Below are 27,612 nucleotides of genomic sequence, written 5' to 3'. Positions count from 1 at the left end.
CTTCTCTGCATGTTTTAAATTTACTTTAACTTTATCCTATTTTATTCTTTATTCTATTCTGCTGGTTTTTTTTTTCTTATAATCGTTTGAGTAGGGTGCGCACATCCAAAAACTCTTTGCAGGTGCCAGACAAAAATGTCAGACAATAAAAGAAAATAGGTCTGCACACTGCTGGATACGCTCCAAAAAATAAACTTTATTTAATTAAAACAAGCAACGTTTTGATCACCCTGGATCTTCATCAGGCATATCATATGCCTGATGAAGATCCAGGGTGATCAAAACGTTGCTTGTTTTAATTAAATAAAGTTTATTTTTTGGAGCGTATCCAGCAGTGTGCAGACCTATTTTCTTTTAGGGTTTTTTTTTCTTCTCATCCTATTTGAACTACTACTTCATTTTATTATTTTATTTTTTACTATTGTTTAATTCTTATTATTTTCTTTTAATTCTTTTAATTAATTGTTTTAGAATAAAAATAAAATTATTTTATGTAATTTTATTTCTCTATTGTTTACTGTTTTTGTTTTTACTTCTGTAAAGCACATTGAACTGCCATTGTGTATGAAATGTGCTATATAAATAAACTTGCCTTGCCTTGCCTTGCCTCTGCGTTCCTCTGAAACTCTTTGTCTTGCAGACAGGTAGGTTGTATCTGTAACCAGAGATGTACAGAGAGGATGGGTGAGCAAATACTTTTGGCAATATAGTGTACTTCTTCAGGTCAATAATAAAGAAACGTGTGAATTTACTTCCGCATTAGCGATGACGTGGCCCCCGTTGCTGCTCTCGCGCACAGTGCAGGTGAGCTCGGTTAATGTTTTACCTGGCGTTACGCAGTGTGACGTCAGCACGCTGCACAAGGAAAGGAAACAGAGGAATTCGAGAGTGTGCTGATTGTTTACCGTTAAATACAGGGTTGTTGATGGACATAAAGTGTTTTTAAGTTGGTAACCAAACCGATTTTAAGTGATATATTTGTAAGCATTGTTTTTAGACGGTTAATTGTCAGTCATGTCTGCTTCAGCGGTCTTCATCCTGGATCTCAAAGGCAAGGTGAGGAGGACTCGAGTCTGTTAGCAGGTGGTCAGGGCAGGCTAACACTAACACACACAGTGCAGCCTGATTTGTGTCATATTTCAGGTTTGTGTTTATTTTTTTAAAAAAAATCTGAAATATATTTATTATCATAGCAAGTTAGCTGTAAAGGTTGTAGCATTCATTCAGGAGGTTTTTTTTTTTTGGGTTTATTGGTAACATGGCGGCTGCTAGAACCTGTGTGCTTCAAAAAGTGTTTATCCTTTAACCTTAAAGTGTAGCAAAAGTCCTTCTTCACTCTTTTTTTTTTTTTTACACAATATGTTTCTACTAGTAGCCTTCAGTAGCTACGTCCAAAACATCCATACTAACTTCATTACTAAATATTAGTCCCCTCCTGCTGTTTCCATAGCAACCAGGTGGAATATTATCTTCATATAGGTAATTATATACACTACCGTTCAAAAGTTTGGGGTCACTTTGAAATGTCCTTATTTTTGAAAGAAAAGCACTGTTCTTTTCAATGAAGATCACTTTAAACTAATCAGAAATCCACTCTATACATTCCTAATGTGGTAAATGATTATTCTAGCTGCAAATGTCTGGTTTTTGGTGCAATATCTCCATAGGTGTATAGAGGCCCATTTCCAGCAACTCTCACTCCAGTGTTCTAATGGTACAATGTGTTTGCTCATTGCCTCAGAAGGCTAATGGATGATTAGAAAACCCTTGTACAATCATGTTAGCACAGCTGAAAACAGTTGAGCTCTTTAGAGAAGCTATAAAACTGACCTTCCTTTGAGCAGATTGAGTTTCTGGAGCGTCACATTTGTGGGGTCGATTAAATGCTCAAAATGGCCAGAAAAATGTCTTGACTATATTTTCTATTCATTTTACAACTTATGGTGGTAAATAAAAGTGTGACTTTTCATGGAAAACACAAAATTGTCTGGGTGACCCCAAACTTTTGAACGGTAGTGTGTATATAGTGTCCTAGTACTGTGTGTATTTCAGATACAGCCTCTATAATACTGGGCAAAAAGTCTGAGGCACATGCCGTAGAGCAAAAATGGCTTGAAAATAAGGGTTGTTTTACAATCAGTGTACAAAGTTTGTGTCTTGTACCAGTTTTTAAGTGAAGGACAAGTTAAAGAACAGATTTCAGGTAATTTTTTGACGTGTGTATGGTAGTTTTGTGTAATCTGCTATAAGATGGGAGAAACATTCATTCATTCATTCATTCATTATCTCTAGCCGCTTTATCCTTCTACAGGGTCGCAGGCAAGCTGGAGCCTATCCCAGCTGACTACGGGCGAAAGGCGGGGTACACCCTGGACAAGTCGCCAGGTCATCACAGGGCTGACACATAGACACAGACAACCATTCACACTCACATTCACACCTACGGTCAATTTAGAGTCACCAGTTAACCTAACCTGCATGTCTTTGGACTGTGGGGGAAACCGGAGCACCCGGAGGAAACCCACGGGGAGAACGTGCAAACTCCACACAGAAAGGCCCTCGCCGGCCCCGGGGCTCGAACCCAGGACCTTCTTGCTGTGAGGCGACAGCGCTAACCACTACACCACCGTGCCGCCCTATGGGAGAAACAAATGAAGTGATTCTTGGAGAGAACTTTTTTTTTTTTGACAATTCAGAATCCGCTACTTCCATAGTGCTTTTAAATATAAGGCTGTAAGCTTTGTGTTAGTTGTCTCTAATATTTATGTCCCAATATCTTGACCACATTTTAGGATGAAAATAATCATTTTAGATATGTTATTTTATATTGAAAAATTAGCTGTCTCGGAGAGGACTTTTTTTTTTTTTTACACAATTACATACTAATTTGATCAAAACAGTCTGAAAACTTACTGGCATTCAACATTAAAACTTAACTATGTTTCCAATGATATGGAACCAAATATTTGTTTTATGGTATAAAGAATGATTTAAGTGCATCCCTTTTGGAGCTACCTGTGGTCAAAAAAGCACTTTTTCTAAATGACACGAGTAATTTTGCTAAATATGACATATATTGCCATATATTCACCAAAAATAACGTTATCACCAAAATTTTTTTTTTTGCATGGTAAATAGAGCTATCACAGGGCTACAGTAAACAACCAAGTTTATTTAGTCAAGCCTTTTGATATTGAAGAAGTGTTAAATGTGATTTTTAGCTTGCGTACCCTGATTGTAAAACAACACAATGAAATGAAATGTTTCAACATTTAAAAAAAAACTATAAATGGCTTAACTCTTTACCCCTTAAAGCAGTTGCTACAGCCACCCTTGTATATGTATATACTGTTCACCCTTCAAACATATTTACAAGAAAAAAAGTCTAAAGACAAGGTTTTAGACAAGGTGTCGTATGTTGTCATTATGGGATATACATGGGGTCATCATTAAGGGGTAAAGAGTTAACAAAGTAAAAAAAAAAAAATAGTCTAAGGTTTAGCAAGTGCAGTTTTCTAAGTAAATCAGCTGTAGGTTTTACTGAGCATCTTGCAGGACCAGCCACAGTTCTTCTGGACACTTTGATTGTCACACTCGCGTCTTCACTTTGCACCAAAATCCAGCAGCCTTCATTATTTGCACGTTATAATATTTTTGCTGGGGCGGCACGGTGGTCACCTCACAGCAAGAAGGTCTGGGTTCGAGCCCCGTGGCCGGCGAGGGCCTTTCTGTGTGGCGTTTGCATGTTCTCCCCGTGTCCACGTGGGTTTCCTCCGGGTGCTCCGGTTTCCCCCACAGTCCAAAGGCATGCAGGTTAGGTTAATTGGTGGCTCTAAATTGACCGTAGGTGTGAATGTGAGTGTGAATGGTTGTCTGTGTCTATGGCTACATCCACACGACAACAGCAACGAGATGTTATTTAAAAATATATCGCATCCAAATGGGCAACGATCAGTAAAATATCAGGTCCATATGGCAACGCAACGCTTGCTGAAAACGATGCAATACACATGCCACACCTCTAGGGGCGCTGTAAGACGGTCCCTTTGGAGACACCAGAACAATAGAAGTAAGTAAGTACGCATGCGCATAATGCGCGAGACTTCATATTAGCCATAAAGTCAGGAAAATCTGTTTGTAAAATTACATTATAATGACCAAATACAATGGAAAGTATTTTTCCAGTCTCACCTGTGAAAGGTAATCCCATGTGATCTCGTTCGGACGGCAAACCTGTTGGTACAGTTAAACGCAGCTAATCTTTATTCTCCGCTTTGACCTATCCAATATGGCGGCGAGGATGACGTATGATTCTACGCGGAAGGCGGCGTCTTTAATGGTCCGGAATAAATTGAATACTACACATTGATGGATTAATTTGTTTCTCACCTGTGAAAGGTAATCCCATGTGATCTCGTTTGGACGGTAAACCTGTTGGTACAGTTAAAGGCAGCACATGAATCTTTATTCTCCGCTTTGACCTATCCAATATGGCGGCGAGGATGACGTATGATTCTACGCGGAAGGTGGCGTCTTTAATGGTCTGGAATAAATTGGATTAATTTGCTCCTCTACGCCCTTTTTGAGGAATGTATTGTCGGACTTAAATCAACATCTGAAGAGGTGAGATCGCTCCTTTTTTTTCCCTATTTTTGCTGGCGGGATTGCACCATTACACAATAAATATTCACAGTGAAAATATTTTGTAAGCGCGTTTCATGAACCAAGTTATAGGATTTGTTGACAACTCGCATCGCAATGAGAAGATCATTGGCACTACTGGTGTTAAGAATCAGACCATTTCATAAATGAATATTTTGCTGTAGAGCTGCAGTGTTTGTACAATTGCATGTTTTTGCTTCACTATTACTGTCACTATTCTGCTTCTTGCATTACTACTGTGAACTAACACTGAACATAATAATAATAATAATAATAATATCCAAGCTCGTGTTTCACTCTCACTAGTGCTCTGTAAGGCTTTTTCCTGGTGATATTCGTTACACTTCTACCCGGCGTGAAGCACTCAGTCATGTGGTTGCGATGTCATCGTAAACAAATCCGTTCTACTCATCCAGACGACTTCACAACGGCAACGTTGCCAGATCTTTCCACTCTGGAACCCGTTCTCAAAAAGATTTGCGTTTTGGGCACCCAAAACGCCGGTGCCGTGTGGACGCCAGGCCTAAACGATAAGCAATTGTATCGGAGTCACCTGAATCTGTTGCCATGTGGACAGGGCCTATGTGTCAGCCCTGTGATGACCTGGCGACTTGTCCAGGGTGTACGCCGCCTTTCGCCCGTAGTCAGCTGGGATAGGCTCCAGCTTGCCTGCGACCCTGTAGAACAGGATAAAGCGGCTAGAGATAATGAGATGAGATGAATATTTTTGCTGATGCATAATTTAATCTAATCCACTTCATATTTAATTCTGTGCTGAGCCAGATTGCAACGAAATTTCATTCGGTGTACACTTGTTGCATACTAAATGACAATAAAGGTTGTCCAAGTTATGTTTTCTTTTTTATTCTGAAAATTGGTCTCTTTTGTAACATGCTGCTCAGGTACAAACTTTTTTTTTTTTTTTTTTTCTCCTATAGCATTTAATTTTGTGTTGGAAAACAAACTCTCAAATGTTTTTGTTCTGACTTGATCATGTAGAAGTCATAAAATAGAAATCGATAACAACGTTTGTAATATAAAAACAGGGGGTCTGAGACTTTTGCACAGTACTGTGTTTGTGTATATCAAAAAATTAGAATATTGTGAAAAAGTTCAATATTTTCCATCAGTTATTTAAGAAAGTGAAAATGTTATATATTATAGACTCATTACACATAAACTAAAATGTTTCAAGCATTTTTCTATTTTAATTTTAGTCAGTATGGCATACAGTACAAAAACATAAACCCATCTCAAAATATTAGAATATTTCATTTCGAGTTTGAGTAAAACAGTATGAACACAGCGTATCTCTCGAGCTAGTTCAGTACACACAACCACAATCATGGGGAAGACTGCTGACTTGACTGTTGTCCAGAAGATGATCACTGATGCCCTCCACAAGGAGAGTAAGCCACAAAAGGTCATTGCTGAAAAGGGTGGCTGGAAAAGGTGCACAAGCAACAGGGATGGCCGTAGTCTTGAGAGGATTGTCAAGAAAAGTCGATTCAAGAACTTGGGAGAGCTTCACGAGGAGTGGACTGAGGCTGGTGTCAGTGTATCAAGACCCATCACGAACAGACATCTTCAAGAAAGGGAATACAACTTTCGCATTCCTAATATCAAGCTACTCCTGAGCCAGAGACAATGTCAGAAGTGTCTTATCTGGGCTAAGGAGAGAAAGAAATGGACTGTTGCTCAGTGGTCCAAAGTCCTCTTTTCAGATGAAAGTACATTTTGCATTTAATTTGGAAATCACGGTTCTAGAGTCTGGAGGTAGAGTGGAGAGGCACAGAATCCAAGGTGTTTGAAGCCCAGTGTGAAGTTTCCACAGTCTGTGATGATTTGGGGTGCCATGTCATCTGCTGGTGTTGGTCCACTGTATTTTATCAAGTCCAAAGTCAACACAGCCATCTACCAGGAGATTTTAGAGCACTTCATGCTTCCATCTGCTGACGAGCTTTTTGGAGATGCTGATTTCCTTTTCCAGCAGGACTTAGCACCTACCCACAGTGCCAAAACTACTACCAAATGGTTTGCTGACCATGATATTACTGTGTTTTGATTGGCCAGCCAACTTGCCTGACCTGAACCCCATAGAGAATCTATGGGGTATTGTCAAGAGGAAGAGGAGAAACACCCGACCCAAAAATACAGATACGCTGAAGGCCGCTATCAAAGCAACCTGGGCTTCAATAACACCTCAGCAGTGCCACAGACTGATCACCTCCATGCCACACCGCATTGATACAGGAATTCATGGTAAAGGAGCCCCAACCAAGTATTGAGTGTATAAATGAATATACTTTTCAGAAGTTGGACATTTCTGTATTGTAAATCCTTTTTTTTATTGATCTTAGGGAATATTCTAATAATTTGAGATACTGGATTTCTGATTTTCATGAGCTATAAGCCATAATCATCAAAATTAAAACAAAAAAGGCTTTAAATATTTCACTTTACATGTAATGAATATAGAATATATGAAAGTTTACCTTTTTTAATTAAATTATGAAAAAAAGGAACTTTTTCATGGTATTCTAATTTTTTTGAGATGCACTTGTGTGTGTGTGTGTGTGTGTGTGTGTGTGTGTGTGTGTGTGTGTGTGTGTACACACCCGCTCAAATTTCCTCACTGCCTCCTAATTTAGCCCTTAATCCAGGGCTTCTCAAACTTTTTTTACAGTCTGTTATAAAAGAGCACACACACAATCCTCAGCCCATCTTTATTTTTGTGAGTTAGTCAAATACACATCCATTTATTCAAATGAAATGTATTAAAAATAATTTTGTCGATTTATTCAAGGTTTTTCCTTCCTGAAATTTTTTTCAAAAAGGTCCAAGTTGACATTTATAGCCATCCTTTTTTTTTAAGTTACTGAGGTTTGGATTAAAATACATTTTATTCACCTAACCAGTCAAACAGCCTGATAAGTATAAGAGCTGAATAATAAATACAAATGACGGATTGTGATTTCTACTGTAACAAATAAATGAATGAATGACGTACTGGCCTTGTTTAACGGATCCTGGAGGATCCCTTGGAAAAACAGTCTATGTGAAACTTTCAAATTTTTTATTTCTTCGGTTTTGATTTTTGTGGTGTATGATGGAGGCGTTTTCATCTAATGCCTTATTCAGAAGGTGTCTCCTGGATTTGTAACGTGAGATGAGCTGGCTCGATTTCTTTCACAATGGGCTAAAGGAGGGCAGACGAGAAAACAGAAGGGAGGGGTGCGCTTTCCTGTAATCCTATTGCACATAGATTTGTGGTCAAAGGTTTACATACGCTCATCGTGGACCTGAATGTCATGGCAATATTGGGCTTTCAGTGATTTCTTTGAATTGTTGTTTTTTTTTTTTTTTTCTGGGGAAGAATGATTATGCATCTTTAATAGAAGGGGGGAAAAACAAGCAAGAATTTAATGCATAAGTTTTAATTTATTTTGGGATTTCTGAGATCAAGGCAGGGTCAAGGGTATACATACAGCACACCTAATATTTAATATATTAAATGTCCCTGAGCAAGTTTAACCTTGACCAGATGCTTTTGTTCTCTATCAACAAGTATCTGGCAGAATTCTGATTGGATATTTTGACCAGTGTTCTTGGCAGAATTGGTAGAGTTCAGTTAAATTTGTGTGTTTCCTGGCATAGACCTGACTTTTAAGCACAAGCCACATATTTTTGTTAGGGTTGAAGTCAGGATTTTGGGAAGGCCTTTCCAAAAGCCTTATTCATTCCACAATCAGCTTTGATGCGTTTGGGGTCGTTGTCCTATTGGAACACCCAACTGTGTACAAGTTTCAACTGTTTAGCTGATGGTTTGAGGCAGTGTTGTAGTCGAGTCATTAAACCTCGAGTCCCCAGTGTTCAAGTCCAAGTCATTAAAGAAAATTTCGAGTCGAGTCCGACACACGACAGTTATCACACACACACTCTAAAACACATTCACTACGTTTATATGCACATAGAGAGAATCGAATTTCTGCCGTTGCTCGACTGAAATCGAAGTTCAAAATGCCATGTATACACCTTAATTCGGCTGAAATTGAACCGAACTTGGTTTCTCGGAATCGAGCTACACGACCTAGTTTATGCGATTTCTGCCGAGTTACTTTGTGCATGTAAACCCTATCGAGCTAGTTGTCGAGCTACTTCCGGAAGTGACGAGTGACGAGACCACAAGCGGGAAACACAACAGCCTCGGTCGGCATGACAACAGTAGTAGCGAGCAGCAGAAGAGGTCAGGAGGAACAAACGAAGAAGAGAAAATGGCGATGTAGAGCTCTCTGAAGTGTGGGTGGAGCACAGAGGACGGCAGGACAAAGCTTCTGGTACTAATAGGCTTTTTATTGTCAGACTTTTCAGTTTAACAGCCTACTTTTATTCTTGAGAGAAAAACACACACACACGCGCGCGCGCGCGCGCTGTGTTCTAGTCCCGGGATGAGCTCTCCCCTCTGCTCTCCCTCTGCCTCCTTAAATAGGGCGCGGTTACTGGGAAGACACACAAACACAGGTTAATTACCGTCAGGTGAAGTGATTCTGCCACTCACCTTCCCTGGCTCCGCCCTCCTGTCACAGACCGGCGCTTGACCACGCCCCCACTGCCACAGGCAAGCGGAAACGTGCACTTCTGGAGCAATGAGGAGACAGAGTTCATGCTCATTCAGCTTAAGGAGTTAAATATATTAAAATTCATGGACGGGAGAAAAACGCGCAATGGAGAACACGGAACTGATAACTTTGTTTACACTCTTGAATAGCTCTTCTTCATGACGACAACCGGAAGTGTACCAACACGATGGGGCGTGTTGCGCCACCTGTGGTTCGGGTGCACAATGCACCTCACACAATAGCCCGATTTCATTGTGTGCATGTACGATTGGATTTCTCTGGCACCCTGCTGGGACCTTCAGCTCGATTACCGACAGCAGCTCGATTTGGATGTGCATGTAAACGTAGTCATTGATAGCGTTGAGTAGTGTGGAAAGCTTAACGTTAGCCTATGTAGATGATTGTTTATTGAATTATGTTGCATATGTTAGTAGCATTCCTGTAGTAGTAGGAGACCATATGAACAATATAATGCATCGTTCCTTAGAACCCTTTTGTTTTAATTGTGGTTTCATTTAGAAGCACGAGGCTACACTTCTGACTGCAAGTGCCTGATTTGGCGGCGCTTGCTGTTACCATGGAAATGTTTTTACAAGCCCTCGAATGCTAGCACTAGGTTCTGTTCTGCTAGCGATGGGATTCGCTAAGAACAAGACTCCAACCGCACCATTTGACAGTGGCTGTTGCTGCCTTTCTGTGAAAGCGTCTCTGCTACTATGTTGGACTAACGTTACTGCTCGACTGCCCCATTTTATTTAATAGGCTACAGATAAAAAGCTTGTTCGTCGCTCAGCAAGCCCCGCCCGCTATCAACAGGGCAATGAACATAGCATGTCACTTCCTTCTCTGGGTGGAGTCTTACCAAATGACGATTGAAGTTTGAGGTTCTCCTCGTCATCTCCTTGATAGTTCTTCTACGTACAGTATGGAACACGTAGCAGTGCATTTTTTTTTTTTTTCCCACTGTACAAGAAGTCTGTAGAAGCAAAGCGGACAATCCTAGGGGCGTCTCTCCAGGCATTTTAGCGCCATTAATGTTAGTTTGTTTCTGAACATGACGTATGAACAGGTGAATGTACATTCTCTTGCATGAAATTAGTATAAAAATTAACGTACACTACCGTTCAAACGTTTGGGGTCACCCAGACAATTTAGTGTTTTCCATGAAAAGTCACACTTTTATTTACCACCATAAGTTGTAAAATGAATAGAAAATATAGTCAAGACAGTTTTCTGGCCATTTTGAGCATTTAATCGACCCCACAAATGTGATGCTCCAGGAACTCAATCTGCTCAAAGGAAGGTCAGTTTTATAGCTTCTCGAAAGAGCTAAACTGTTTTCAGCTGTGCTAACATGATTGTACAAGGGTTTTCTAATCATCCATTAGCCTTCTGAGGCAATGAGCAAACACATTGTACCATTAGAACACTGGAGTGAGAGTTGCTGGAAATGGGCCTCTATACACCTATGGAGATATTGCACCAAAAACCAGACGTTTGCAGCTAGAATAGTCATTTACCACATTAGCAATGTATAGAGTGGATTTCTGATTAGTTTAAAGTGATCTTCATTGAAAAGAACAGTGCTTTTCTTTCAAAAATAAGGACATTTCAAAGTGACCCCAAACTTTTGAACAGTAGTGTAGATATAAATATCTTATGGCATGTTACAAAAAAATAAAGAAAAATCATAGTCCTCGTCTCCAGTTTACGAGTCTGAATGCAGTTAATACATGAGTCCAATTCCAAGTCAAGTCACGAGTCCTTAAAATTAGGTCACGAGTTGGACTTGAGTACTACAAGCCTAGTTTGAGGTTATGCTGAAGAGTTCTGAGATGGTCCTCATTCTTAATTATACCTTTCACTTTGCTTAACAGGTGGCACAGTGTTCTTGGGGTTGAATGCCTCACCTTTACTCCTTGAAACATACCTTGGGGCACTGTGGCAAGCAACTCAATCTTTGTCTTATCTTTTCTTTCCTCCAGAAGGCTTTTTCTTTGTCCATGCAAACTTTAGTTGAGCTTCAAGGTGTCGATTTTAGAGCGGGGTCTTTTTTTTTTTGGATGGCAACCAAAAAAAAAGTCCATGGTGATGTAAAACTCGCTTGGCTGTAGACCGTGACACTAATGTTCCAGCAGCTTCCAGTTCATGGCAGGCCTTGTGCTTGGGTGGTTCCTGGGTTGTTCCTGACCATCCAAACCAATTTCCTCAGAGCTGAGGATCACAATTTGGGTCGTCTTCCAGACCTGGGCAAAGTGGCTACACCTCTAAATAACCTGTACTTCTCAAACAAACTCTACAAAGAAGCTACCTGCTGTAGTCAGTCATGATCACTTACAGGAAGTTAAGAGGCCTTGGCAAGTTAAGACATTTTGGAACTGTCCATACAACTGAATGAATAATTTAAGTGGGTGTATGTGTATATATATATATATATATATATATATTTTTGACTTTGTATGCATAATTTTGACCCTACTTTGTTTTTGTTTTTCAGAAAATCCAAAATAAATTAAAATTTGTGCACCATATTTATTTTTTTCCTCTTAAAGACGCATGTTGTACAATCATTCTTCCCCAGAAAAAAAGCAGTTGAAAGAAAGAGAATTGAAAGCCCAATATTGCCATGACGTTCATGTCCATGATGAATGAATGTAAAATTCTGACCACAGCCGTAACCCGGTAATGCAGATATAACTCTCTTGTTTAAGATAACATTAGCTTAGAAACACTTATCACAATAATGGGCTACTAATTTCCTGAATTAAAGTGTAAGAGTTGTGTAAAGCAATCTCTGGATGATTTGTATGTGAAAATGCTTTTTTTTTGGGGGGGAACTCCTAATATACATGCATAGAAACATTCATCCAAATTTTGAATTTTACTCTCATCAGGTGCTCATATGTCGCAACTACAAAGGCGATGTGGACATGTTGGAGATCGACCATTTCCTGCCACTGCTGTTGCAACAGGAAGAGGAAGGGCTAATGTGCCCTGTTATTTCACATGGCAACGTCCACTTCATGTGGATCAAGCACAGCAATCTTTATTGTATCCTTTCATCGGTGGTTTTGAGCGGCTGACGCTCCCACAAGCGCAGGTTTGATAGTTTGAAATGGTTTGTGATACAGAAACTTCTATTGTAATTGTCTGGTCTGTCTGAATGCAGGAGTGGATAATAATAGTGTTAAAAATTCATGCCAGGGCACTGTTTGGTAGTGTTTCAGCATGGTGAAGCACTGATGTAGGACTCATCATTATAAAATAGCACATCTGTTTAGTCTGTAAAGGATTGTGAAATGCCCAATTCCCCTTTAAAAATAATTTCCGGTAAATAATTGGACCTGAAGGATCACTCATGGACCTCTTAAAATTTTACCCAAAAAGCTAATTAAAGTTGCACATTCCCAGGTGATCGACACAATAGCAGTCAAGTGTTTGGACACACCTCCTAATTCAGTGGTTTTTCTTTATTTTTTTTCATTAAAAGACACTTCATGTCTTAAAGTAATGATGGATGTCGTTTCTCTTTACTTAGCTGAGCGGTTCTTGACATAATATGGATTACTGCAGTTGTGGAATAGGGCTATTTACTTACTTAATCCTGTTACACCCGGCGGTGCGTAGGGCAGCAACTAGACTACTCCATCTCTGGCGATCTTTGGCCACTCGTTGTATGCTGGCCCAGGTGTGACCCATTTCTTTCAGTTCCATCTCTACAGTCCTCCTCCACGTGGCCTTGGGATGTCCGCGCTTCCTCTATGAGGGTAGTAGATTTTGCGCTAATGGCTACCCAGTTTGTGTCGGAGGCGTCCTGTTGGCTTTGACCTCTGCCAGTCATACTGATCCTCCTGGTGACAGCATGCCCGTTGGCGTCACTGTCTCTGTACTGGGATCCAGAGAGTCCATTTTGCACAGATGTAGATTGGTCTGTTGCTGTTTCCATAACAAGTAGTTTTTTTTTTAAACGTAAAAAGGTTGTTAGCCCCCCTGTACAACCCCCGATTGACCTGGAGGGCCGGGTGACTGCTCTCTGTCTGTCCCGTATCCTTCGACCTGTCTGGCATGAGTGACCCTACCAGGACCCAAAGGTCCAGCCAGCATAGTTCTTAGGGTCACTGGGGCTCGCAAGCCTCCCCACCGTGTCAAGATGTCAGTCACGGGGAGGAATAGGGCTATTTACTGTATTTTTATTATTTATTTGTGCTAGCAAATTGTTATTCTCACTCAGGATCTTTCTACTTTCTTCTCCTAACGTTTTTTTAGGATGGTATTTCTCCCTTAGTTTTCAGCCAATCATCACCAAATTTCACATGAATACCTCTGGGCTGAATTACATTGCTATGACTTTTGGTGCTGATCTGGATCACCGAACCGGAATGATCCATGAGAAACAGGCTTTTTTTTTTTCAATTACTTATAACTCTGTCAATTTTCATGATTTTTTTTTTCTTTTTCATTCAGCTTTTTTATTTCGTTCAGGGCGGCAGGACGCAACTTTTCCTTGACCTTCAACTGACAAAGGTCAGCTAGCACAAATTACTGTGACTTTAGTCACAGTCTCTCTATCTAGTTTTATTATTTACTGTTTGATCTCAAACACATTTAAGAAGGCAAGAGACTCGTCCACTAATGAACTGTTAATTGAAAAGCATTCCAGGTGACTACCTCATGAAGCTGGTTAAGATAATGCTAATAGTGAACAAAGCGTCATCAAGGGAAACGCTGGCTACTTTGATGAATCGAAAATGTGAAACGTATTTTGCTTTTTAATTTTTTTTAAACCCTTTTTTTTGTTTACTACATTATTCCATATATGACCCATATGTTATTTCATAGTTTTGATGTCTTTAGTATTGTACCACAATGTACAACCCCGATTTCAAAAAAGTTGGGACAAAGTACAAATTGTAAATAAAAACGGAATGCAATAATTTACAAATCTCAAAAGCTGATATTGTATTCACAATAGAACATGGACAACATATCAAATATCAAAAGTGAGACATTTTGAAATTTCATGCCAAATATTGGCTCATTTGAAATTTCATGACAGCAACACATCTCAAAAAAGGTGGGACAGGGGCAATAAGAGGCTGGAAAAGTTCAAGGTACAAAAAAGGAACAGCTGGAGGACCAAATTGCAACTCATTAGGTCAATTGGCAATAGGTCATTAACATGACTGGGTATAAAAAGAGCATCTTGGAGTGGCAGCGGCTCTCAGAAGTAAAGATGGGAAGAGGACCACCAATCCCCCTAATTCTGCGCCGACAAATAGTGGAGCAATATCAGAAAGGAGTTCGACAGTGTAAAATTGCAAAGAGTTTGAACATATCATCATCTACAGTGCATAATATCATCAAAAGATTCAGAGAATCTGGAAGAATCCCTGTGCGTAAGGGTCAAGGCTGGAAAACCATACTGGGTGCCCGTGATCTTCGGGCCCTTAGATGGCACTGCATCACATACAGGCATGCTTCTGTATTGGAAATCACAAAATGGGCTCAGGAATATTTCCAGAGAACATTATCTGTGAACACAATTCACCGTGCCATCCGCCGTTGCCAGCTAAAACTCTATAGTTCAAAGAAGAAGCCGTATCTAAACACGATCCAGAAGCGCAGACGTCTTCTCTGGACCAAGGCTCATTTAAAATGGACTGTGGCAAAGTGGAAAACTGTTCTGTGGTCAGACGAATCAAAATTTGAAGTTCTTTATGGAAATCAGGGACGCCGAGTCATTTGGACTAAAGAGGAGAAGGACGACCCAAGTTATCATCAGCGCTCAGTTCAGAAGCCTGCATCTCTGATGGTATGGGGTTGCATTAGTGCGTGTGGCATGGGCAGCTTACACATCTGGAAAGACACCATCAATGCTGAAAGGTATATCCAGGTTCTACAGCAACATATGCTCCCATCCAGATGACGTCTCTTTCAGGGAAGACCTTGCATTTTCCAACATGACAATGCCAAACCACATACTGCATCAATTACAACATCATGGCTGCGTAGAAGAAGGGTCCGGGTACTGCAGTCCAGATCTTTCACCCATAGAAAACATTTGGCGCATCATAAAACGGAAGATACGACAATAAAGACCTAAGACAGTTGAGCAACTAGAATCCTACATTAGACAAGAATGGGTTAACATTCCTATCCCTAAACTTGAGCAACTTGTCTCCTCAGTCCCCAGACGTTTACAGACTGTTGTAAAGAGAAAAGGGGATGTCTCACAGTGGTAAACATGGCCTTGTCCCAACTTTTTTGAGATGTGTTGTTGTCATGAAATTTAAAATCACCTCATTTTTCTCTTTAAATGATACATTTTCTCAGTTTAAACATTTGATATGTCATCTATGTTCTATTCTGAATAAAATATGGAGTTTTGAAACTTCCACATCACTGCATTCCATTTTTATTTACAATTTGTACTTTGTCCCAACTTTTTTGGAATCGGGGTTGTAGAAAATACAGAAAAACCTCTGAGTAGGGGTGTACAAACTTTTGATACTGGTACTGTATATGCCACAAGTACAAAACATGTACTACCCCATTGACTACCTTTTTATTTCTGAGGGTATAGTCTCCAGTTAAACATCGTAGCTCCAATACAAAACCAATATCTTCTCGTTTTTGCGTCCAAGTTCAATACAATAATTCCGAAACAAGCTCCTGCACTGAGATTAATTAGAAGTATCGTGAACTTTGGAGAAATTAGACCAACTAATATTGCGTTTGAGACTTAACATGATCACTGTACAGTGGTGGCTACGACCAACAAGAACTCCAATGCATCTCTGGTGTATTCTTTTCTGTACAAGCTGGTGGAGGTAAGAAACTACACACCTTATTCGTTGTAGTGGAGTAAAGAAGTTTAATCCCATCTGGACTCGTGTCAACTTTAGTTTAGCGGCATGTGCACATTTGAATAAGATGTTACTGTTGGAATTCAACTCTGCCGCGGGGTTGATACTCAAGCCGAGGATGGACTGCGTGCTCTTTGAATATCTTTGAGATGATTCTTGTGTGTCGGAGTTGCTTATCAATGTACACAGACTTCCTGAAGTGGTTTCAGACACAGGGCTTACGACTGTACAATGAATACAAATTACACAAAACCTTACTCTGTTACCTGAACGCTGTAATGTTCTAGAGGCAGCTATTTTGGATAATCTGACTCCCTGTTTTCATTAGTGATATGCAAAACAACTAGAGTTAATTGTTTGGTATTTGATTTGAAGGCAGAATTGTATCCGAAAGCTAGAAATTATAACATTTTGTCGTCATAACAAAATATGATTAGACTTGATGACTTGATATTAATACTTGTTAGCTACATTAGACATGGATATATGGTGGAATGTAAGTGCAAAACATGTTAACGGATCAGAAAACACAACAGCAAATCACAAAAACACCACAACAAATACGAAAATGCAGCAGCAGTAATAACGTACTCAAAATAGTCCGTATCCAACATCACATTGCTTGTTGCTGATTGGTTCAGTCTGAGAGTTGATGGAGGAAAACAAAGAGCTGGAGGATGTTCTGTCCAAGCAACAAGCCTGTGTTCGATAAAGACCTGACCTTTTGACTTACTGCTATTGCATTTTTTTTTTTTTCTTGGTGTGTTTTTTGCACTTTATACGAGCCACCATATGCAGATCTCCAGTGCTAAACCAGACACTCGCTTATATACTATGTGTGTTCTCTGTCCAGGTGTTCACAGAGTACTTTAAAGAGCTGGAAGAAGAGAGCATTCAGGATAACTTTGTTGTGGTGTACGAGTTGCTGGATGAGCTCATGGATTTCGGCTTCCCTCAGACTACAGATAGCAAGATCCTACAGGAGTACGTGCTCATGACCCGTTCTGTTTCTATCAACACCCCAAACTATGATTTACATTAAACAAAAGTGTTCCAGCCAGTGCTTCTTAAAGGCCTTGCGTCAGTGTTATATGGATTAGTTTTAAATGTTTTTAAGAAACATAGGCAAGACAATTCAGCATATTGGTCAATTAGCTGTTAGGCTGCTTCTTTAGCTGCTTTTACACAGGCACTCGCATCAGAACAAGTTGTTTCTGGAACACGTCGCCCCAGCGCAATTGCCTGTCGAAATATTTGTTCTGGAACAATTTGACACCAGTGAGCACATCTTGTTCCCGCTTACTGTCTAAACACAAACTGTGGCAAGTAGGACGGCTTATGCGTGCGCGATGGCATTCATCCGGGTCATTTATCATCCGGACAAGACCGCTTCAATAAAAAAAAAAAAAATTCAGTGGTCAGTTCTTCTCGAGTGCTTTTCCTTGTCAAACTTCTCCACCTTTAAATGATGCAGTCAAGAGATTCCCAAGCCAATCGCAGTGATACCTGGACTAAAGATGATGTTCTTGCCCTCATCCAGGTGTGGGGATATGCAGATCATTGTTCACTTTTTTTTTAAATTTAAAATTCATCAAAGAGTCGATCCGTTCCCTGAACGACACATCACTCAGAGTGAATCAGTTTTCCAGAAGCGAAAGTTGGATTTACCGCCAAATCACAGAGCGTTTAAACAGAAACGAGCAGCGGGAAGACAATAAAGCAAGTTAAAAACAAGCTTCTGATCACTGATTTGCGCATTAACGCTTTTGTCAAGTCATGTTTATTTTTATCGCGCTTTTAACAATAGACATTATCGCAAAGCAGCTGTACAGAATTTTAATGGCTTGAGCTAATCTTATCCCCAATGAGCAAGCCTGTGGTGACAGTGGCCAGGAAAAACTTCCTCAGATGACATGAGGAAGAAACCTCGAGAGGAACCGGACTCAAAATGGAACCCATCCTCATTTGGGTGATAACAGACACTGCGATTATAACAGTTTTAACATGAAGTCTGTTTCGTTGATGTTGTAACTCTTCATTAATGGAAACTTGAGTGCAAAACTGTTCACGACAACTGCAGTCTTAAAGTTATCAAGTCAACTGTAGTCCTCAGCCATAAAAGCATTACTGTACAGTAAGTGTCCAGAGCGTCTTCCAAGTGTGACTTCCAACTGTCCATATGGGGTCGTCCTCCACAGGAGCGATGCGATGAGACTCCAGCCAGACACAGGGCACCAGGATGGATCAGGCAGGTCTGAGGAAGATAGCACAGGCATGAGGGCACCCCGGGACATAAAGCGGCCACCATCCATACATCCCAGTTTACCAAAACACTCTATGCCTGAGGACCTTCCAGATCTACACCTTTACCTCATAAACACCATTAACAAAAGGCTTGACTAAACAGACATGTTTTCAGCCTAGACTTAAACGCTGAGACTGTGTCTGATTCCCGAACACTACTTGGAAGGCTGTTCCAGAACTGTGGGGCTTTGTAAGAAAAGGCTCTGCCCCTTGATGTAACCTTCACTGTACGAGGTACCAGCAGATAGCCTGCACCTTTTGATCTAAGTAGACATGGCGGGTTATAAAGGACCAGAAGTTCGCTCAGGTACTGTGGCGCGAGACCATTCAGTGCTTTTAAAGGTCAGTAGTAGTATTTTATAAACAGTACGAAATTTGATTGGGAGCCAATGCAGTGTGAGTACTGTATGGCAGGGGTGATGTGGTCCTATTTTCTAGTTCTAGTAAGGACTCTTGCTGCTGCATTTTGAACTAACTGGAGCTTGTTTCTGCACTTATTTGAACATCCGGACAGTAAGGCATTACAATAATCCAACCTGGAGGTAACAAGGTTTGTGTTTACGTGTCTAACCTTTGGTTTGCCACCAATCGAGAGTGAGCGTGTGAACACCAAGAAAAGTGGGCGCAACTTGTTCCCACTGCCCGTGTAAAGAGCACATTAGTGATTTCAGTGTTGCTGGGTGAGAAAGTACTCCTGTTCAGAATATGTGCCGAGTGTGGGTGGCTTACCACAACTGTGGCCTTCGAGAAGATTGCAACAGATGAGTTGTCAGTGAGCTGCGTGTGATGAATGAACCTTTTAGTGACCTGCCTTTTAACTACTTTGAATCCCTCAATTATATTTAGATACATCACACAAGAAGGCAACAAACTGGAAGTTGCTAAGGCCAAAGTGCCCACTACAGTCACCAACGCCGTGTCCTGGAGGTCTGAAGGCATCAAGTATAAGAAGAATGAGGTTTTCATAGACGTCATTGAGTCCATAAATGTCCTGGTGAGTGCTGAGGTTCTTTGACAGGAACTTATTCAGTCGATTTTTGGAATACACGTGTACACAAGTTATTCCACGAAATCGAGTCGTACATGAGCTGATAGCCAACGAGGCACGTAGCGCTGAGTCGGCTATAAGCCATGTATGACTAGATTGAGTGGAATAACTGTTTTATTCTCTCCACATTCACTGGATTTTGAGAAACGGAGCATTTTTATTTTTTGCAAATTCTTTTTTTCTACAAAGCATCCGACAGATTCATTTCCGCTTAGAATGTAAACAAGCCGGTGAAATGACAGGAGCAATTTGTGAAAAATGCTATAATAATAATTCTTGAAAAATAACGATACATTCTTCCCATCGAATACTTTCATTATGTTGTTGCTTTTTAGGGGTTTTGTTTTCAAGTAGAGTTTTTATTTAGTCCTCGGTCGGTTCAGCAACGCGCGCCGCCATTTTGTTTTTCTCTACTTGTGGTATACGAGCTGATAGCCTAGTAATGATTACTCATATCCCGTGACTGTGGATAGAGTAATTACTGCTATTTGATAATTCCTTTTTGGCTCAGCCTTTGGCTGAAGCCTACAGAGGCGCCTGTCTGTATGTGTATGTTTAACTGAGGTTGAGCGTGTTTAAGAATGTAATTGGTGTGCTAGCCTCAAGTAGTGATTCCATAGTGCATCGTAGCACCACATAACCGGAGTTCGCAGTGTAATCCTCCGTGACCGAGTGGTCTGGAGTGCTGTCCAGGAAAGGAACAGACTTTGCAACATCGGTTTGAATCCTGGCGTTGACATAAAAGGCTGAGCTCAGACCTGCACAGGTCTCTAGTTTTTGCCATTGGAGTGGCATTACTTGTTATTACACACATGCAACATACTTTTTTTTTTTTTAAACGGTTATTGCTATATAACTTTCACGTCTGTTGGATTTATGCAGTGTTAAATGAATTATGCACTGAAAAATGAAATTTAAACAATTTTTCCCCTAATCCAAATGTAGCCCAGTTAGCGAAGTTGTTTGCTTCTTTAACAACTTTACAGATAATTTATAGCTTGAATAAGTAATGATGTCAATGTCATGTAAACTCTTTTTCATAAAGATCTGCCTCAAACCATATCTAGCTCTTGGGTAATGCCAAGCAGACTTGCTTTTTGGGTTTCATACACAGTATGACTTTCTGTAAACCATAAAAATTTAAACAAATATGCAGAACATCACAGCATAGATGAATATTTGTTTGTTTTATAGTATATATTCCAGAATTTGTGAAGCCATCTTGGACAACTGAAATTACTTATTTTTCCGTTGGTTCCACTGGGATGTTCCTTGAAGCCGATAAATAAGGGTCTGGTTCTATCCAGTGCAAAACAAACGAAGCAAATGTTAGACACTGAACATGTCTTGGCTGATCAGTTACTTTTGGGATAAGTGGAACATTATGTACAATTACTTTTTCACAGAATCATTTCTTTAATAGTTTGTGATGTTTGATGTTTTGCAATGTAAATCGCTTGGTTGATTGATTGGTCTATGGCTCACAGGTGAACGCCAATGGAAGCGTAATGAGCAGTGATATTGTGGGCAGTATTAAACTGAAAACTATGCTCTCGGGAATGCCTGAACTCCGACTGGGCCTCAATGACCGTGTGCTCTTCGCCCTTACTGGCCGTAAGCAACAATTTCACCACACACGTTCTCTGTTTTATATCCGAGGATCTCTTAAAGGGCTAAAGTTGCATCAGAAACTAACTAAACTAGATTCAGACCTTGGAAATAACAAGTCATTCACTCTCAGCACTGTTTTATCCGTCATAAAGAAAGACGGACCATACATGACCACGTTGTACTTCTTGTCCGTTTGTCTGCAGGAGACAAGGGGAAGACTGTAGCAATGGAAGATGTGAAGTTTCACCAGTGTGTACGACTCTCTCGCTTTGAGAGCGACCGCACCATCTCATTCATCCCTCCGGATGGGGAGTCGGAGCTGATGTCTTACCGTATCAATACTCATGTGAGACTCCATTCACTGCATTTTACCAACCATATTAAGAATATATTATTATTGAGCGAATGGTAAAGTTAATAAGAACAGACCTGCCAAAAATGTTGCAAAATTTATCATGCAGGTGAAACCTCTGATCTGGATCGAGTCTGTTATTGAAAAGTTCTCACACAGTCGAGTGGAAATCATGGTAAAGGTGGGTTAAACTCAAGCATTTGCAGTGTTTCCTTGTTCGTCATCTCCCAAGCAAAAGTAATAACATGTACAACCCCAATTCCAAAAAAGTTGGGACGCTGTGTAAACTGTAAATAAAAACATAATGCGCTAATTTGTAAATCATGGCAACCCTATATTTCATTGAAAATGGTACAAAGGTAACATATCAAATGTTGAAACTGAGAAATTTTATCGTTTTTTGAAAAATCCATGCTCATTTTGAATTTGATGTCCGCAACATGTTTCAAAAAAGTTGGAATGGGGCATGTTTACCACTGTGTTGGATCGCTTCTACTTTTATCAACACTCTGTAAACGTTTTCAAACTGAGATCAGTTGCTGGAGTTTTGAAAGAGAAATGTTGTCCCATTCTGGCGGCATGGTGGTGTAGTGGTTAGCGCTGTCACCTCACAGCAAGAAGGTCCGGGTTCGAGCCCCGTGGCTGGCGAGGGCCTTTCTGTGTGGAGTTTGCATGTTCTCCCCGTGTCCGCGTGGGTTTCCTCCGGGTGCTCCGGTTTCCCCCACAGTCCAAAGACATGCAGGTTAGGTTAACTGGTGACTCTAAATTGGCCATGAGTGTGAATGGTTGTCTGTGTCTATGTGTCAGCCCTGTGATGACCTGGCGACTTGTCCAGGGTGTACCCCGCCTTTCGCCCGTAGTCAGCTGGGATAGGCTCCAGCTTGCCTGTGACCCTGTAGAACAGGATAAAGCGGCTAGAGATAATGAGATGAGATGTTGTCCCATTCTTGCCTGACATACGGTTTCAGTTGCTCAACAGTTTGGGGTCTCCTTTGTCATATTTTGTACTTCATAATGCGCCAAATGTTTTGGACTGCAGGCAGACCAGTTTAGCACCTGGACTCTTTTACTAAGGAGCCATGCAGTTTTAATATGCGCAGGAAACGGTTTGGCATTGCCTTGCTGAAAGAAGGAAGGCCTTCCCTGAAAAAGATTTTGTCTGGATGGCAGCATATTGCTCTGAAACATGTGTATATCATTCGATGCCTTCCCAGATGTACAAGCTACTCATGTCATATGCACTAATGCCCCCTCATACCATCACAGATGCTGGCTTTTGAACTGTGCGCTGATGACAAACCAGATGGTCCCGCTCCTCTTTAGCCTGGAGGTCATGGTGGCCATGATTTCTAAAAAGAATTTCTACTTTTAATTCGTCAGACCTCAGGACAATTTTCCACCTTGCCTCAGTCCATCGTAAAAGAGCTCGGGCCCAGAGAAGGTGTCAGAGTTTCTGGATATTGCTTATATCTGGTTTTAACTTGCATTTGTGGATGCAGTAATGAACTGTTTTCACAGACGATGATTTTCTGAAGTGTTCCTGAGCCCATACAGTGATTTCCACTACAGACACGTGTCTGCTTTTAATGCAGTGTCTCCTGAGGACCTGAAGATCACAGGCATCCAATGTCAGTTTTCAGCCTTGTCTCTTGCATACAGAGATTCCTCCAGATTCTCTGAATCTTCTAATGATATTATGTACCAGAGATGATCTGGTGCCCAAATTCTTTGCAATTTTACATTGAGGAACTTTATTCTTAAATTGCTGCACTGTTTGCCAACGCACTCTTTCACAGAGCGGTGAACCCCTCCCCATCTTTACTTCTGAGAGACTCCGCCTCTCTGGGATGCTCTTTTTATACCCAGTCATGTTACTGACCTGTTGCCAATTAACCAAATTTTTTTTATTTGTTTATTTTATTTATTTATTTTTTTAGCATTACACAACTTTTCCAGTCTTTTGTTGTCCTGTCCCAACTTTTCTGAAACGTGTTGCTGACATCAAATTCAAAATGAGCGTATATTTTTCAAAAAACAATAAAATTTCTCTGTCCGTATTGATCTGTTGTCTTTGTGCTATTTTCAATGAAACATAGGGTTGCCATGATTTGCACGCTATTGCGTTCTGCTTTTATTTACAGTTTACACAGCGTCCCGACTTTTTTGGAATTGGGGTTGTATGTGCTTTTATTAGAAGATTTATTAAAGGAATGGCCCATAATTCCTAGTATGGCCTCCTAGTATCACAACTTTGTGTTAATAGCCACATTAGTGAGAAAATTCAAGTTGCACAATTAATTTATATATGTATTACCAGCATTTCTAGTTTTAATGACTAGCCTAGTGCCCATAATTGCCTGTAAATGCCCATAATACTGTAGTTTTGGACAAATTCAAAGTAAGGATCAGCCACAGAAGCTATCCCAGTACACAGTATGAGAGTCCAGGATGACTATTTGAAAGAAATGGCGAACAAGAAATGTGCAGATTTTTTGCTCTCCAGTGAGAACAGGTGCAAGTAAACTTGTAAATGAATTAAAGGAACACTCTGGCACATTTCAACATAATATCTACCCACTGGATTTTCTGAGTACGTGTGACTTACTACAGATATGAATTTCAGCACTCGTATAAAAGAAGTAAAGGCTGTTGAATATACTTCTAATAAAACTCTGCGGTAGATGTTGAATTGCCAAGGCAAATTCAAAATAAGACCCATTATATTGTAAGAATAATGAGAGAGAGTTTTACGACTGCTGTTCTTAAGTAGTTTTATTCAACTTTCCAGCACTGGAGCAGTACAGCCAGCAAGTAATTCCAGGCCCAAACTGATGAACTTTTGTGTTAATTTTTAACTCGTGCCATTCTGACACGATAACATTCATTCTTCTATATAGTTAATCTTATCTCTAAAAGAACAAATTATAGATTTGAACCTCAATTTACAACTCCCTTTGACAAAAGACTTCACTAAAGTGTTTCTCACACACATTTTCCTGGCTGCTCCAACAACTGGACTTGGGCTACAATTACGTATAAGTGCGTTTTAATCAAAAGCTAAGTTCTGGTATTTACTCACGATAGAGAAACGTGTTAATTCCTGTCTAAGATAATCACATATTGTGCAGATGCAGACGATAGAATTTTAGCTTTAAAAATGCTGGAGTATCCCTTTAATAGAATTATGGAAAGCCATGGCCTAAAGGTTAGAGAAACAGCTTTGGGACCAAAAGGTCGCCTGTTCGATTCCCTGGACCAGCAGGAATGGCATCTAACCCCTAATTGCTCCCCAGGCTGCTCTGGGTATGTTGTACGTTGTTCTGGATAAGAGTGTCTGCTAAATGTCTGCAATGTAATTTTGTGGTGATGAAAATTCTTAGGTAATTATAGCAATGTAAAAATTTAACATCAGCATTAACGCATGCTCTTTCAAGTCTAATTTATTTTCCCTTCAGGCTAAAGGACAATTTAAAAAGCAGTCCGTGGCGAATAACGTCGAGGTGCGCGTTCCTGTCCCGAGTGATGCTGACTCCCCAAAGTTTAAAACGAGTACTGGCCATGCAAAGTACGTTCCTGAGAAGAACCTGGTGGTGTGGACCATTAAATCTTTCCCAGTGAGTAAAATCTCAAACGAGATTGCCGCCTTGTATGCAATTTTGTGGATTTCATACCCAGATCATTTATTTTATAAGAATTTGCTTTTTTTTCTGCTTATTCTTAATGGATTTTAAAGCATTATGTTGTGCAGGTATTATAGTAACAGGACATTCTGCTGCATGTTATGCCTGTTAACTCTCCATCACCTTAATTTGGTTATTCACCTCGTGTCTGAATATTGTGTGGGTGTGTAGGGAGGGAAAGAGTTCCTAATGCGAGCCCACTTTGGCCTCCCCAGTGTGGAGAAGGATGAGCTGGAGGGAAAACCACCCATTACAGTCAAATTTGAGATCCCGTACTTCACTGTGTCAGGAATACAGGTGTGTGTGTGTTTTTTCCTGTGGGTATATTTGTATCACATGTACATCATGATGTTTCACTTATCTACAAGACAATAATTCTTATTAATAATTCAAATTATTATGAATTGTATCATATATAACATTAGTTTTGTCTGGCTTTGTTTTCATTTCATAAGGTGCGATATATGAAGATCATCGAGAAGAGTGGCTACCAGGCATTACCTTGGGTTAGGTACATCACACAGAGTGGAGGTAAGCTGGAGTATTTGCATGTTTGCACATAGCAAGCCTGGGTTTAGGTGGGTGATTTGCATAGCATCATCATAAAGGGTCAGAGAAAACATTACTGTATTAGAGCCACACCAACAAAGTGACTGGAAAATATAGCAAAAACGTGGTCTGATATTCAATTAGCTGTTATTTTGGTTCATCACAGGCAGCACACTATGGCCAAAAGTATGAAGACACCTGATCATCACATCCATATGTGCTTTTTGGTTATAATAACCTCCGCTTTCCATGAGAAGCCACTAGAAACGTCTTCGTTCAACCAAGAACATTAGTAAGATTAGGCACCGACGTCAGAAGAGGAGGCCTGGGGTACAGTCAGCGTTCCAGTTTATCCCAAAGGTGTTCAGCAGGGTTTGATGTCAGGTCTCTGTGCAGGACACTCCAGTTCTTCTACTCCAGCCTTGGCAAACCATGTCTTCAAGGAGCTCGCTTTGTCATTCTGGGACATACTTTGAGAACCCTAATGCCGCTTTTCCACTACAAACGCGGCTGAGCCGTGCCGTGCTGAGTCGAGCTGAGCGGGGCTGTTGGAGTTGCATTTCGACTACAACCGCGCTGAACTGTGCTGGCTGGAAGTGGGTGGACACATTGGGTGGAGTTAGCGAAAGTGGGTGGACGTCACGTGATGTCGTTAAGCAGCGCAAACAGTGACATCAGTGAGCTTTTAAGCGGTAGTCTCATGACCCGAATAGTAAACAATAAACATGGAGGACATGGAGTCGTTAGTGTTGCTGGTCTTGGTGCTGTGGCTTGTTGTCACCGACAACGCCAACAGATACTGGCAAGAGCGTATAGATGAGGCGAGGCGCATAAGGCTTCAGAAATTCTCGTAATTCGTAATTATTCTTCTTCCGGGTTTGCGGTGTTTACAGATCCCAGCGTGCTCGCGGGGCATGTGCGGGCATGTGAGGACACTCCTCCTCACCAATCAGTGCACAGGGGAGTGTCTGCTCACGCCCCCAGCCTCACTCGGCTCGCTTTGGCTCGCTTCAGCCCCACTCCAAAACGGTGCGAGTTTTAGGGGCTAAGCAGGGCTGAAGCGAGCCGAGTCGTGCTGTTTTTTGGTAGTCGAAACGCGAGCCGTGTCGGGCTGAAGTGAGCTGAAAAAGGGTAGTGGAAAAGGGCCATAAGTTCCAGTGAAGGGAAAGTGTAATCCTTCAGCAGTCAACGACATCTGAGAAAATTGTGTGCTTCCAACTTTGGGGCAGCAGTTTGGACAAGAAGCACATACAGGTGTGCACATACTTTTGGCTGGATAGTGTATTTGAGAGGGGACTTGTCATTTTAGCTGCCAGTAGTCTTCCAGTTAACTGACAGGAAATACGTAACATGATGGAGTTTAAAAAAAAAATTGTATACATTAGGAAACTGTAGGAATTATTAGTACTATTTACTGTAATGTATTTAATAAGATCTTACAACTGGAACATTTTAATTAATCATTTCATGACAGATTATTGACAAACTTTTTCCTGTAAACCCAGTGTTTACGCAAAAAGATTCTGACCAAAGAGGATGTGGCAAAATCACTTTAGGTCACTGTTTATTTAAAAGCCTTGAAAATGAAATTCAGTATGCTTTTTTTCCCCCCCTTTTACTTTGCAGATTACCAACTCAGGACGAACTAGAGAAGCACTTTGCATTTCCTGATCCTGTTCAAGACCTGAGGCGAATAATAATAATAATAATCTGATGAAGGCATAATAATTTGCATCAAAAACTGTCTTAATATTTCTTTTTTTTTTGAAGCAGAAGGAAAATAATGTTGTTAATGGGCTGAAATGCTTCCTTTTTGAAGATTTCACTAAATCATGGTTTAAAATGTTAAATTAAAATATTTTTCTGATGACTTAAAAGCGATGAGTTTTGGTTTTGTCTGCAGAAGATCATGTTGTTTCAT

The 27,612-nt window shown here is 40.5% G+C and overlaps 1 protein-coding gene across 2 annotated transcripts; it reads left to right on the top strand.

The window, feature by feature from the left end:
* The first annotated feature begins 845 nt into the window (after window positions 1-845).
* On the top strand, window positions 846-27,507 carry ap1m2 (adaptor related protein complex 1 subunit mu 2). Of its 2 annotated transcripts, none has more exons than XM_060918886.1 (12): window positions 846-1,056; window positions 12,176-12,332; window positions 16,044-16,111; window positions 17,001-17,131; window positions 19,298-19,445; window positions 20,987-21,113; window positions 21,314-21,456; window positions 21,572-21,643; window positions 24,918-25,076; window positions 25,314-25,439; window positions 25,598-25,673; window positions 27,318-27,507. In XM_060918886.1, the coding sequence occupies exons 1-12, from the start codon at window positions 1,015-1,017 to the stop codon at window positions 27,338-27,340; spliced, it is 1,272 nt and encodes a 423-aa protein (XP_060774869.1). In that variant the 5' UTR covers window positions 846-1,014; the 3' UTR covers window positions 27,341-27,507. The 2 variants fall into 2 exon arrangements, with proteins under 2 accessions (XP_060774869.1, XP_060774870.1); XM_060918887.1 differs by lacking the exon at window positions 846-1,056 and adding an exon at window positions 1,087-1,143.
* Window positions 27,508-27,612: the final 105 nt, after the last annotated feature.

This window comes from Neoarius graeffei, chromosome 4 (assembly GCF_027579695.1).
Source record: "Neoarius graeffei isolate fNeoGra1 chromosome 4, fNeoGra1.pri, whole genome shotgun sequence".
NCBI classification, from domain to species: Eukaryota; Metazoa; Chordata; class Actinopteri; order Siluriformes; family Ariidae; genus Neoarius; species Neoarius graeffei.
This window is presented reverse-complemented; position numbering and strand designations above follow the sequence as displayed.

What these genes read in the sequence shown, in the direction of transcription:
- ap1m2 (XM_060918886.1), top strand. Translation starts at nt 1,015, where the DNA reads ATGTCTGCTTCAGCGGTCTTCATCCTGGATCTCAAAGGCAAG. An exon ending in CTTACCGTATCAATACTCAT is followed by an intron (nt 21,457 to 21,571) that starts GTGAGACTCCAT and finishes TTTATCATGCAG; the next exon opens with GTGAAACCTCTGATCTGGAT. An exon ending in GGACCATTAAATCTTTCCCA is followed by an intron (nt 25,077 to 25,313) that starts GTGAGTAAAATC and finishes GTGGGTGTGTAG; the next exon opens with GGAGGGAAAGAGTTCCTAAT.